The sequence below is a fragment of the Struthio camelus genome, chromosome 13 (genome assembly GCF_040807025.1).
Source record: "Struthio camelus isolate bStrCam1 chromosome 13, bStrCam1.hap1, whole genome shotgun sequence".
Classification (NCBI taxonomy): Eukaryota; Metazoa; Chordata; class Aves; order Struthioniformes; family Struthionidae; genus Struthio; species Struthio camelus.
This window is the reverse complement of record NC_090954.1, coordinates 1874107-1887723: the sequence shown is the minus strand read 5'-3', so window position 1 is coordinate 1887723 and position 13617 is coordinate 1874107. Positions and strand designations below refer to the sequence as shown.

The 13617-nt window shown below is 56.8% G+C and overlaps 1 protein-coding gene across 6 annotated transcripts in view; it reads left to right on the top strand.

Moving 5' to 3' along the window:
- ARHGAP26 (Rho GTPase activating protein 26) overlaps positions 1-13617 on the top strand; it is a 190764-nt gene that overhangs the window by 43162 nt on the left and 133985 nt on the right. For all 6 annotated transcript variants that reach the window (XR_011143861.1, XR_011143862.1, XR_011143860.1 and 3 more), the window contains exons 2-3: positions 11772-11867; positions 13340-13401. Coding sequence is in view for 3 of the 6 variants with exons in the window: in XM_068959244.1 (XP_068815345.1) it covers positions 11772-11867; positions 13340-13401 (158 nt within the window). In the remaining 3 variants the exon portion in view is untranslated. The remainder of the gene's footprint in view (positions 1-11771; positions 11868-13339; positions 13402-13617) is intronic.

The window sequence follows — 13617 nt, the reverse complement described above, 5'->3', positions numbered from 1 at the left end:
CAGCAGGTAAGCAGGCCAGAAACGCGGCTCTCCCGCAGCAGAGCCGCGGCTGCGCCGTGGAAGGGGACGGTGCGTGAGCTGCCCCTGCGTGACGGGAGGAGACGCGTGACGTCCTCGCCGTGGATGGCGTTACCTGATGGCCAGGACAGGCCAGGGCACGGCGAAAGGGAATCCTCGCACTGCGCGGAAATCGTTCATCCCCTTCGGAAAGGCTTTGCCAGGGATATGAAATCCAGTCCGCAGGAGCCTGTCATTGCGCGCCCTTCGAAGAGCTCGCCCCAGCGCGTGGCTCCGCCGCCTCCGGCCACGGGAGCGCTCGGGGTTGCTCCGGGCTCTCCTGGTGGCCGCTGCGCTCCCCAGTATCCTTCCTTTCTGTGCTGAGGGAAGGAAGGGTGAGGAGTTGCAATTCCTGTTATCCCAGTGAGTATTAAATATAGAATATCAAGCAATTCTTTTGACAGGAAGTGCAGGAATACAACTCAGGGTGAGAGCACAAAGTCTTTTGGACATGGCAAGGGTTGGAACTTGCCTGGCAGACATGTCTTTGGCCTCATCGGCATCGCTGTCCTTTTCCCCCCCCGCAGTAGTGTTAGCCCTTCGCTCCAGCATCTTCCTACTGCGAGTTTCTGTTAAGAGTTTTGCTGCTTTCACTTAACCTGCCTGCGGAGACCGTCCTGCCTGCTGCCGTCTCGCTGAGTCTGTGGCCCAGTCCCAGGTGTGCAAGGTGCCTGCTGACGCTGCTGAGCCAGCTTTGTTTTTCCTTTTTGCAACTTAAATAGCGAGCTAGCTGAAAAGAAAGCCTTGGGGAGGCTTCCGAGTTCCTAGCTTCTGTAAGCTGTCAGCCATAATTTTTTCTCTGGCTGACCTGATTTTTTTGAACGACGGTGCCTGGTGTGGAGCTAGCCATGACTCCTCCCCATGTCACTGGAGGAGCTGCGTTTTGTCTCCTTCCCAACCTAGCCAGAAGAGCCTGGAGCACTTGGTCCAGGTTGCTTAAACACACATGTCCGTGGGTTTGAGCCTGGTGGCACAGGAGCTGGCCGGACTCCTGCCCCTGCGACAAACGTGCGAGGAACCTTGCCACCGCATCTGGCTTTCCTGGTGCTCTGGCCTGCTCTGCTGCTCTCGGGGCCTCTGGAAACCTGAGCCCAAGCCCCGCGCGTTTTTACAGTGTGAAGCTGCTGCAGTGGCATGGTGCAGCTGGTCCGTGCCAGCCGAAGCCCTGGCTGAAGGACGCGTGCCTGGGGCCGCTCGCGGCGGGGCTGCCACCCGGGCTGGCCGCAGCACTCGCTTCGGCGCTTGGCCTCCACGCTTGCACGTGAGGGTGGTGCGTCCTACGCAGACGTGTTTTGCTCTGATCATTAAGCTTTTAAAACTTGTGTTTGGCAGCTGATGATGATCCCAGTCAACAAATTTTTTTTTAAAAAGCTTCTGTGTTGGGTTTCTTGGTTGCATAGTGATAATCCTCCCCCTCGCCCGCCTCTAGAAATAGCACCATCGCTTTGTTCTTCCAGCCAGAAACCCTCATCTGCAGTGTGTTTTTGTAATTTTATTAAACTTTCCCATTAGGTCGAGCTCCAGAAGGTGCGGCAGACCCTCTCAGAAAGGCCGAGCGTGTGCTCCTTGTGCCGGGCCGTGCCCGCCGGTGGGGTCGCGCCTCTGGCTCTCCACACCGGGAGGCAGCACCCCTGGTCGGGTGGAGGACGGGAGCGCTGGCGCCCGTTGCCTCCCTTTACTCTCGCAGCGGCCGGAGGTACCCGAAGGGCGGCTGTCGTCCCGACTGGGGCCTGGCGTGTCGGTGAGGCGTGGAAGAGCGCTCGGGTGTTGCGGTAGGTTTCTGACCCTGGTTGTTCGCGCGTAGGCCAGAGTTACCGCGGCTGTGCTCCGTGGCGGAAGGAGAGGTCGTTTTGAGCTGCGTCCAGAGTACGGTCCTCAGCAGCACGGCCTGACCGGGGAGGGGAAACGCGCTCGACGGAGCGTCCTCGCGGCAGAGCGCGCGCGGCGAGGGCCACCAGCTGCTCACGGGGGAGACCCGAAGGGGAACGCCTTAATAGGTATAAACTGGGGGCGACGGGGTGGAGTTGGGGCAAACCCAAGAGCAGGACCCCAGCGCTTCCTCTGAGCGCTGGATCCGAAAGCAAGGCTGGCCAACAGCAGCGGCCGGGCGCTGGAGGGCCGTGCCGCGTTGCGTGCGCCTGTGCCCCTGCGTCCCGCAAAGCCTGCCAGCCCCGCGGAGGAGCCCCCTTCGCGGTCGGAGGGGCGCGCGTGGGGCACGGCACGGCACGGTCCGGCAGGCGGGCGGCGGGGAGCCGGCTTTCCCATCAGGAGGTGCAGCCCTTTCCCCTCGCTCATCAAAGCGACTCCGAGCAACTAGAAATAAACAGAAAAAATCGCCACCGCTCTCTGCGCTGGTCGCTGTGAGACGACTCCGGAGTTTGCGGGAACGGTAATGAGAGGGAATTCCACTTCCTCTCACCCCACCCCGAAAAAGTGAAACTGCTGAGCAGGCTTCCAAGAAAGGGCGTGCTTTCCCGTTTGCAGAAGTGCGCGACTGTTCCTTGCTGCCGCTCCCACACGCTCAAAATCCCCTAAACAGGACTTAAGGAGGTGGGGTGCTTTTAGGCTGGTTTCTGTGCAAAGCTAAGTTAACTGCTAGTCGTGGCATTATATAGCTCTTGCAGGTCACTTGTTTGCACCTGTGAAAGTGGAGATTTCCCTGGGTGTCCTGCCATCGTGTCCCCCTAAACCGTGGATGTGAGAGAAAAACCAAATGCTGAAAGTGCCGTGAGAAAGAGACGCTAGATAGCAACACTGAAAAAACTTTTAAAAAGCCTGAGCCTGCGTTTCAGTTGTCATTCACAAGTGCTGCTTGTGCCAGAGACTGTGCAGACTAAATGAAGATCAGGAAATGCATTTTAGGCATATTACGAATTCAAAATCAAGGCTGGATTTGGTGCTCTGTGGGGTGATGAGAGCAGGGGGAGCGGGAGCTTCCTCGCCCTGGAGCACTGCTGGGCTTCCCCGCCGCTCCGACAGGCGCTCTCAGCCTGGCACAGCCTGCCCGACGCGTGGGGTCTGCCTCGCCTGCGGGGTCTGCACGATACGTGGCATCTCTGCAATGCACGGGGTCTCCACGAGGCACGGCATCTCCATGAAGCATAGGGTCTGCACAATGCATAGAGCCTGTATGATGCATGCGGTGTGCATAGTGCATGGCGTCTCCATGAGGCATAGGGCCTGCACAGTGCATGGCATCTCTGCAGAGCAGTGGGTCTGCATGATGTGCGTGGTCTGCATGATGCGTGGCATCTCCACGAGGCACAGGGTCTGCACGATGTATGCATTTCTGCAATACTTAAGGTCTGCATGAGGCGTGGAGTCTGCACAGTGTGTGGGATCCACATGATGTAAGGCCGATGCGCGATGTGCAGGGTCCCCATGATGTATGGGTCTGCCCCCTGTGCAGGGTCTCCTTGATGCACGGGGTCTGCCTGGTGCACAGGGTCTCCTTGATGCATGATCTGCACAATGCCCAGAGTCTCCTTGGTGCGTGATCTGTACGACATGCAGGGTCAGCATGATGCAGAGGTCTACCAGCACATGGGGTCTCCCTGCACCACTAGCCGAGCTGCTGGGGAGACGCGTGCACCTGCGTTGGCCCGTGAGGCCTGGCAGCGTTTTGGACCGTGTTTTCCCATGCAGTGGGAGGAGGATGAGCGCTCTGTAACGTGGTCAGTCCTGCCACCACGTGTTTCAAATCCGGCAAGCGAGGACATTGAGGAGGAAGCGGAGAAGCAGCATTGATGCCTGGCTAAGGACCCCTGTCCCCATGAGCGGCCCCAGGGCCACAGGAGCTCGGAGCTCCTTGGTGAGCAAACGCAAGCCAGGAGGCAACGGACGTGGGGACATTTTACTTCCTTTTGCTAAGTGCCTCTAATGGGGATTAATGCTGCAGCTAGTGCAGCAGCGTGCTGCTCTTTATCGTGGGAACTCTTATCTAGCCTTTTTAATATCTAATTTTGATATGTTAGAGCCATTTGCTGTTAGTCTGGGTCCCATGGTGATGTTTCTTATCCATCCCACAGAAAACCGTGTAAGTGGAGAAGGTGCAGCCTCTTTTCAGACCGTTATTAGCCTCCGAGGTTTTGACTTGAGTTAGAAGTTCCCTATTGCAAATCTGCCTGGGCTTTTAGCCATTCTGTGCACGGTTCCTCCATGCTCCCTCTAGGAAGGCTGAGAAGACTTTGAGTGTTTTAAACATTATGAACACAAAAAGAGAGAAGGCGATAGGCGTGGGGGTGTTGCAGAGAGGTGAAAGGTCTAATTGAAGAATAGTGTTTAGAAAAGAGTTGGATGTCGATGATGAGGGAAATGCTGCTCGTGGTGAGCTGCAAGGCCCCAAGGTGGTTTCCCAGGAGAAGTGGTAGGAACTGTGCATGTCGGGCCATCTAAATTGGGGAACGTGTTATACCTGACAATCTTGTGTGGTGGAGAAGGGCAGAGGGGTTAAACGGGACGTTTCCTCCTTCTGAAGTGACGTTCTTGCGCGGGAGACGTGGTCGGCTGCCGCGTTTCCCCAGCGCTGTGTCGCCGGGTCGAGCCCGCAGCTCCGATGGGTTTTCCTTCGCGTCCCCCCCCCGGAGGGGGGGCATACATATGGAAGAGGGTTATGAAATCATGACGTTTTCGTTTTATAAACGGCCTTCTGCAGTATTTCCAAATTTCTTTGGAAGGGGCTTTGTTTTTTTTTGTTTTAAAAGCAAAACACTTCAGTCGCACTGTGGTCGCAGAAGCCGCTTCCCGGAAAGATGCTTTAACTGACCTGCCAGAGTAGCCGAGGGGCTGGGGAGGAGGGGAAGCGGCGGCCCCGGGCGCGGCGGCTCCCGCGGGTCGCCGGAGGGGCCCACCGCTCGGCGGCTGGGAGGCGCAGCCAGCCTCCACCGTGCTGACGGCTGCGGTTCGCGCCTCAGGGTAGCGGCAGCCTCCGCGGTGAGACCGAGGCCCAGCGCGGAGGGCGGCTGCTCCAGGCCCGCTGGCCTGGCTGTACTTGTGCTCCGAGTTGTGCCCGGGCTTTGCCTCGGGCATGGCTGCGCGCGGGAGCGGGGAGACGGGGCTGCGCGTCCCTGCGCGGGACAGCGGTGACGGCTCTTGCGCAGGGGCGTCGTGGCTGACCCCTCTCTGGCTTGGCCTCCTCTGCTGTTGGGAGGAGAAGCAGGAAGGTGGATCCCAGCGGAGAAGGGGGCCGGTCCCCGGCCGGGTCGTGAGGGAAGAGCGGAGGTAGGAGGTAAAAGCGAGCGCGTGAGTTGGGCGGGTGCGGAGCGGCAGCGGCTGCCCGGCAGCACCGTCCGCGCTCCTGTCCGGACGCTTCGGAGCCCGAGCGCCCGCCTGCGCGCCGGGGCGGGCTCTGCGACACCCGAGTGTCCCATCAGCCCCGCTTGCCCGTGTCCTCGTGCCGGGGATCTGGGAGCCGCCGCCGCCGTCCAGCTGCGCGGGGACGGGGCCCTCGCGGGGCTGCAGGGCCGGTCCCGTCCCCTGGCCGCCTTCCGAGGTCTGGCCAAGGTGGGCTCCTGGCGCTTAACAGACCATTCACAAAAAGGCCCAAGGATCCTTGCTCACGAGTAGGTGTCCGGCGCTTTGGGGCGAGCGGCTCGTGCGCGGGCCGCTGGGAGGGAGCCGGGAGCGGGCGGCGCTCGGGCTCGCCGTCGGTCAGGACGGCGCTGCGCTTCGGGGCCGGGCCGCGATCCCTCGGCCGGCGCCGCGGGAGGCGGACGGGGCGCCATCGGCGTGACGAGCGCGTGCACGAGCAGCTTGCGCGTCTGATGGACGCGGAGAGCCCTTGGGGCTCGGCCGCATCTTCCTGCGGCCTCTCGGGGGACCCGCTTCCCCGCGTCGGTCCCCCCGGCGGGGAACAAGGAAAGAACAAGGAAATATGAGATGAAAATAAACGCTGCAGAGAGAACCTGGGGGAAAAAGAGATCGAGTTCTTGCCTGCAAGCGGCGACCTCCTCTACCGCAGGACACTTTTACTGGCTGCTTCTTAATATATCAGGTCTTAACTTGCAGGAGCTCAAACTGCTACGTGGGCAGCTATGGGCCTGAGCGCGGGGCGGATGGCCGGGGCCGGGCCTCGGGCGCTGCTAGCCGGGGCCGTCGGTGGGGTCGTGGTGGGTCTCGCCCCATCGCACCGCAGGAGCGCTCGATGGAGGGACGTGAGCCAAACCAGCGCCGTGCTGGAGCACTGACCGTCCCCGCGGGAACCGCCACGTCCCTCGTCCGGCGGCCTCCGACCCGAGCTCACCAGCACGTGCTGCAGAGCACGTCCTCCCCTGCGCCAGGAGGTGAGGTGCTAGCGTCGCGTGAAAAATAGCAGTAATAAAGGCCAGGATGCTTAAAAATTAGTAGGATCAGGTTAATGCGAATAGTCTTCCTGGTTTTGATCCTTCTTGTTCCCCCGCACCAGTCTTGCCAACAAACATAATTCACGCTGTAAGTCGGAGGAAGAAGCGCGTAGGTGGCTCTGAACCGGTGTGCCTGGACAGGGCTCTTGCGTTATTGAAGCTGGGGTTTCTGGGAAGTGCGGCGCCGCCAGGCAGCAGCAGCGGTGAGGAGGGGCCGAGGCCGGCTCGGTCCTGGTGGCCCCCGAGGGAGCCCCCGGGCCGGGGCCCTTCGCTCTGCCCGGGGATGAACCACTGCAGCAGGGAGCGCGGGAAGAGGCACTTTATAACCCCGCTCCGGCCTGAGACCGCGCAGTGCCAGCTTGCCGGTGCCTCCGGCGTCTGGTTGACGTGGTTTTTGCTGCTGTCGACTCCTTTCGTGTCCCTCGTTCCCTGACCTTCTGCAATTTTTTCCCTTTTTGGCGCTCTGAGTTCCAAACACTCCTCTTCCAGGAAGGGCAAAGTTCTCAGAAAGGAGAATGAATGCTACTGTAGCTGTCCCCGTAAATGTTTTAGCTAGTAACCCTGTATTGTAATAACGAGCCAATACATCATTTTTTTAAAAGGGCATTTTATTTAGATCGTTCGTTGCTGTAGTTACGCAGCTGGACCGCCGACATGTGGTGCCTGTTTTTTGTCAAGTTAACTTTCTTAAAGGGTTCGTGCTATCTCCGTCAACACCGCTGTGAAACGACCGCGCGGAGAACGGGGAGCGTTTGGATGCATCTCAGAGGAAGGCTGCATTGGCACGGACGCCAGTAAGATGGTACAAGTAAAGAAAGAAAAGAAATAGGTAATAGGCAAAGGAGAATTTGGGGCAGGAGATCTCCTGCCTTAGAGCAGAGGGGAGGACAGGAGAGAAAGGCAGTGAACTTAGGTAACTGCAGATTTAATTACTATTTTAGCATAATGCATTACTGATTGCATGGACCCAAAAAGTTAATTCAGGTACTTTCACCGCGTAATGTGACGTTAAAGGGAAAGCGCCTCGGTTGCGTTAGCATCTTAGTAAAGCAGTACATAGTCATGTGAGACAGATTTCTGCTTTGCCACCGCTTGTTCCGCCACTTTCTCCGCTCTGTTTTCCCCTCTCATCGCGGGAGCTGGCCGACGCGCTGCTCCATGTAGGCTGCGATATCAGGGGATGCCGAGAAGGACATGCCCAGGACTTTACCGAGGCTTTCTGGTGGGTCCAGACCTCTGGTAGGTGCTGGAGAGGTGGGTGTTGTGCTTCCCCCTCCTGCTGCTCCAGTGCTTCTGCAGCTTGGGGAGCTCCTTGGGCTATTTTTGCCTCCTGTGAGATTTCTACTCTGTTCTTGCCTACCCGTTTTCCCAGATGATCATCCCACTTTCCCTTACTGCCCCCAGAAATCCTTCTGTCGTGCCCTGAGACCCAGCTCAGCTGTCTGTAGCCCTGTCTAGCACTGCCTTTTCCTGGTGTAACAGCGTGCCAGGAAATAAAGCCAGGACAAAATGGTATAGGAGGGAGCCCTACTGCAGGGCTTTAGAGTATATTTTTATCTGCCTAGCGGCATACAAAAAGGCACGGTACCAAAGCCAGACAGATTTCTGACGCAGGGGCATGTGTTTGGCATCTGCTTTGTTCTTGATATTTCCAAAAAGTTGCATTATCCCAGCTGCGATTTGTTTAGAAATACTCCTGCGTAGACCAAGGGCTGTTGTGTAAATGCTCTGCCTGCAGTTGCGATGCACATCTGGGGGAGCAGGGAGGGTTCAAGTCACTGCTGGCTCTATGCTGGGGTCTTTCTGGAGGGCATCCCATGAAAAAAAAACTTGCATTTGGTGCTCATAGTACAGGGCTGCGGGGAGCTCAGCAGAACTGGATTGCTAGATTGTGCCTGGAGTGGCTGAAACTGTGTTGCCCTCCCAGAGACGTTATTACCCAGCTTATTGCATCGATGTGGGAGAAAACGTCCCCATTTCGGCCCTGCACCCTGCCACTTGCCCTGCCGGCTCGGCGAGCGGCTGGCCCCATCCCAGGATCTGTCCTTGCCTGCTTTGTTTCTGATGTGGCAGGACCACCATCTAGTGGTGCCCAAAACTTGAGCTAGTCACATTGCTAAAGGAGAAAGATTTTTCTGGTTTTGTGGTGGTTTTACCCTATTTTGTGGCTGATTGATGAAACCAGCTAGAGAACTTGGAAGCAAAACTTTCGCAGCCTTTGGCGCAGCCCGGGTTTGACTCACTTATGTGGAGATCTGTGTGGTTAAACTCGTGCACGAGAGAAAGCAGAAGTTTCTCCTGAGCCCTTGTAGGATTTTGAGTGTGCTTATCCGCAATCCAAATGAAAAATGAGCTTCAGTAGGTGAGCGGGGTGCTATGCCTGCGGGAGAGGACTGCGGGCTGAGAACAAGGCTAGCGCAAGCTCTTGGATGAGGAGGACCTTAGCAAAGGTATGCACAACTGAGCCCCAGCTGGCCTGGGTTTGCTTGGGACATAAATGTTTTTTTTTTAATAGCTTAAAGATCTCTCACAAAACAAACAGTTCATTGCTTGTATCCTGTCTGCTGTGCAATAAAATCAAACTGAACTTTATCATGAAGAGCCTTGAGATTTCCCGTATATTTGCTCAGAAGGCATGATCCCAGGGCAAAGGCAGCCTTGCTTGTTGAGGACTTCCAGCTCGGAAAAAAATCCGTGTGCATATTCCAGTGTCCAGGATCGTCCTTTCAACTGACAGTTCAGCTTCTATTGGGGCCACGTTGCCTGACAAAGGGATGGCTTTACGGTAGGGTTGACCACCCTACCGTTGAGAGTCCTGGGCCCTTTTCCGCCACCCCTTCCTTGGTGCCAGGGCCCTTTCCAGTAGAGCGCGATGAGACTGTGTCAGCGCTGTTGTAAAGCCGCGGTCCTGGCCCTTGAGAGAGTGCGCGTGTTGCGAAACTGCTAACTTTCCCGTCTCGCGGGTGGGCTGCGCTCCCCCTTCCACGGCTCTTGCCGCGGGCGTCCCGCGCGCCTCGCCGCCCTCGCCCTGGGGCAGCGCCGCCGCTTCCACTGGAGCTTTTTTTGTTTTTTTTCCAAAATGTTAGTTGAGAAAGTTCAAGCTTTTAGGACAGTGGATTCTAGCAGGACGGGTGAGCCTGGCGGCGCTGTTTGCGCGGAGGCAGCGGGCCGCTTCTCCTGAGCCGCGGCGGGGGCAGCACGCTCTCCTGCCTCTCCTTTTCTGGCCAAGCCTGCCTCTAATTTTAGCCATCGCTTTACTCCTGTGGCTTGATTGTGCTGTTCAGCAAGTAGCTGTGAGCAGCTTTCCTTTTACCACCGGGCCCTGGAAGTTATCTCCTTTCTCCCGCTGCCCTTCCCTCGCCTGGTTATAACGCCCCGCGGGTTACTGCTGGCGGCCGCGCTGTCTCGAGGGCTCGTTGGGTGCGTGAGCTCGGGAGCGCTTCTGCTTAGCGCGTGCCCCAAAGCACGTGGGGAGCGTAGCGGTGGTCCCCTGGGGCGCCAGGCTGGCCGCAGCGCGTGCCTCCTCCCGCCGCTGTGCCCTGCGGTGGCTGCAGGAGAAGAGGCTGCGCTTGTGCACGGCCCCTCCGCACCCGCGCGAGCGCGGGGAGGGAGCGGCGAGGCCCGACTCTCTCGCTGCATGTAACTCCGAGGGAGGGGGCGGTTGTAGCAACGGATGCTGCTTGGAGAGTAAATATTGCTGACCCGGGTTTGCTCCCTGTCCTGCCGGAGGCCGACGGCTGTGCGAGCCTGGCTCCCGCCCAGACCTTGCACCAGCCTCTTTCCGCTCCGTGCTGGAATGTGGCACTTGGATGGTGCCCAGAAAGCTGCGGCAGGGAGCGATACCGTAGCAGAGCTGTTTTGCCGGGGGACCTGCAGCAGGCCGTGCAGTCAGGACGCGAGCCGGCCGGCGGGAGAGCTGTGGCCAGGGCCGGCGGCCGGGGGTCAGCCGGCACTTGGAGAGAGGAAGCGGCTCCTTAAGTCATTCGCGTCATCTTCGTCGTTATTAGAGAGGAGGCAGCGGGCTGGCCCGGCTCCTGGGGACCGGGCTAAACCGCCGAGCTCCCCGGCCACCCCACGGGGAACGGGACCGCTGCGGCGCAGCTCCCGCCTCCGGGCCGGACCCCGGCTCTCCCCGGTCCGCTGCCGAGAAGCAGCGTAAAGGGTGAAGCACCCTAATAAACGGTGGGAAAGTCAGGGCTGAAGAAGCAGCAATGGAAACGTTGCTTATGCCGAGCGCTTCTCTTGGAAACGCGAGCGCTGTTCCCGCATCGCGCGGGCAGCTGAGCCCTCGCGGCCGTGGCTCCCCGTCCTGCTTGCCGGGAAAGCCCCCGGGGCTCCCTGCGCTTCGTCCCCTCCACCGGGTACGTGTTTTCCTGCTGCTCTAGGAAGCTAGCTCGGCAAAGACAGCCCGGAGCAGCTTCACTCGCGCGTTGAGGTGCGGGCAGGCTTAGCACAAGGGATTTAGGCAGAGGCACTGGGAGAACAGCTTTAAAGCTTGGAGAAAGCTTTAAACTCCCCTATCCCACGGGGAAAGAAAAAAACACTTGAATTCCTTTGCAGCTCTGTTTGGTTGTGAGCGTTTGAGGCGGGGAAGCAGTCTTTGTGCATGCTCGCCTTTTGCACCTATGTACGGAAAGGAAGAAATCACTGAATTTTGGGAACTTTGAGTGAAGACACGCACGTGGGATTTGGCATAATGTCTTCTTAATGCTCTTTGGATCCCTTGGGGCTCTTGCGTCGTTCGAGTACAAGCTCCCGTCAAAGCCGGTTGGCCTCGCTGTGCCCAGGCAGCGTCTGTGTTTGTGCGGGTGAGGTTATGGGGCCGGTTCGAAAAGCCAATCCTGGATCGGCTCAGCTCGCTCCGAGTAATAACTTAATAGGATTCAGCTCTCGGAGAGAATCTGTGACTTAGAAAAGTGATAAACCTGTGCATTAACACTTGTAAGCGGAGCCTTCGTTCGAGCGAGGCCTTTCCAGGCACAGCAAGCTCCTGCTGAATTAGTGTCTTTTGGGGGCAGCCCAGGAGCCGCTCCAGCCCTGCAGCAGCGCGTCATGGCTTGCATGCCCCTGGGGCACTGGGGCTGAGGTCCCCTAGGATTGTCATGATAAGAAGCTGAGGTGTTTTGAGCTTACCTCTCCAGTAGTTTAGCGAGGTGGTCGTTGGCTTGGGGCTCAGCAGGACTGTCATCCTGTGGTGCACGTGAAGGACAAGAGCAGCCCTCCCATTGGGTTGGCTGGGGCTGGGATTGCAAGAGGAGGGCCCAAAGCAAGCAAGTTCCTCCTAGGGGATTTGCTAGCTCCGGTTATGTGACTGTCTGGGTCGTGCCATCTTTAATATCTGCATTTTCCTTTGTCTTCCCCCTTTCTTGACAGATTTATCTTCAGCCAAGCGGAAGTTTGCAGATTCCCTAAATGAATTTAAATTCCGCTGCATAGGTGATGCTGAGACGGATGATGAGATATGCATAGGTAAGTACTGGGTATTTCTTTAAATGGGTAGCACTGAAGCCGTGCTCCAAATCCTTGAGCTGATCAGAGCTCGTAGTACGTGACGTAGAAACGCACATATGGATATCAAGAAGCCCAGAAATTGTTCTGAGCTCTTTCCTGCCCTATGGAAAGGTATGTGCCTTTTAATTCAACATTGGCAAAGCCTTCACGTAGGCAGCGGTTGTGGTTTCTTGCCTTAAACCTAGTTCTGTCAGATAAGCAAGGAAGAAGACTGTCCGTATCTGAAACCATCTAGATTATCCTGCCGTTTGCCCTTTCCTGTTTGAGTGCAGTGATTTGGAGATGTAGCCACAGCTAAGTATACTACAAGGGACTGTGATCTGAGAGAGAGACAGACTGCAGTCCTATTAGCTGGGCTGTGGTAGAGAGCGAATGCCTGAAATGTCTTTTCCCTACATGAACAAGCCGTCGAGAGCCTAGCAGTCCTCTCCAAACTGTGAACCTGTCTCTACCAAAGGTGAATGCAGTCTTTTCTAGGTTCAAAGGAGCAACTTCTCTCACTTCGTTCAATGTTTTCACACTTCTACCCAAGGTGAAGTGTGAGCTTGCTATATGAACGCTTTGCTTATTTATTTGTATTCAGCCTCTTGGCAAAAACAGTCTCTCGTTGAAGTCCTCTTACTGAGATAGAAACGGTGCGGTGAGCTGTCACTTGTGTGCTGAGCACAGCTGAGGCCTGTGTTACGTGGTAATGCTGATCAGTGGCTGTCCATGGGGCAGAGCAGTTTCAAGACTAACGTGCTGTCCTTCTCTCTGGAGGTGGGAATATAGGACTGTTGCTGCTCTGCTACCTGTCATGTTTATAGGTAGCTGTAAGCATTTCTAGGGGAGAGGGCACATGATAAAAACCCTGCTCAATCCTCTGCCCGTATGTGGGAGCTGCATAATAATTCATTTTACTGTACAAACCCAGCAGTCTTAGTCCTGGGCAGTAGATTCTGAATGCTGTTTTGTCTCCATTTGCTACAGTACTTCTGGAATAGTCAGGGTTCACCTGCTCCTGTTTTGCGTGTGTCTGTCCCTCCCCCAGTGTGACAGCAAAAAGGAGGAAGCAAGCTTGACTTGCTTGTAATAAATGAATTGAAGAGCCCAAAAACTGCTGCTTCTGAGCTTGTGATGTGCAGAGCAGTGTCTCAAGTGAATGCAGTGCTCTCACTGGGAAAACATTGCCTGGCCGGTTAGCTGGCTTGGGGTATTATTTCCCCAAATGTTCCCTTGCTCGCAGATTCCAAGAAGCAGCCGACCTCCTGATAAAGTTGGGATTATGCTTACCTGGAGCTAATCTGCAGTGTGATCTGACCTAACTGCCTGGGATATCTTCCCTGAGGAGTGGTCATCGCCAGACATGTGTTGCTATGACTACTTTGATGTTAGAAGTTTAAAAAAAAAAAAAAAGTTAAAAACTGAACTTGTTGCTATGTCTCTTTCAGCCAAATCTCTCCAAGAGTTTGCCACCGTTCTCCGGAACCTGGAAGACGAGCGGATGCGCATGGTATGGGCTTTGCGGTGACCAGCTGCCTACTGGGGGGGGCAGGTGTGCCTGAGACTGGTGGGCTCAGAGCAGCATGAGGTGTCCTTTCTCCTCTCCTGTCCCCCCTCGCTCCTCGTAGAGGAGCCAAATTGCTGGGTTGTATGTGTAAGAATGGGAATAGTCATCCTTGAGGGATGAGTGTTGGCAGCGCATCACTGAGCTGCCACCCCACTGAGT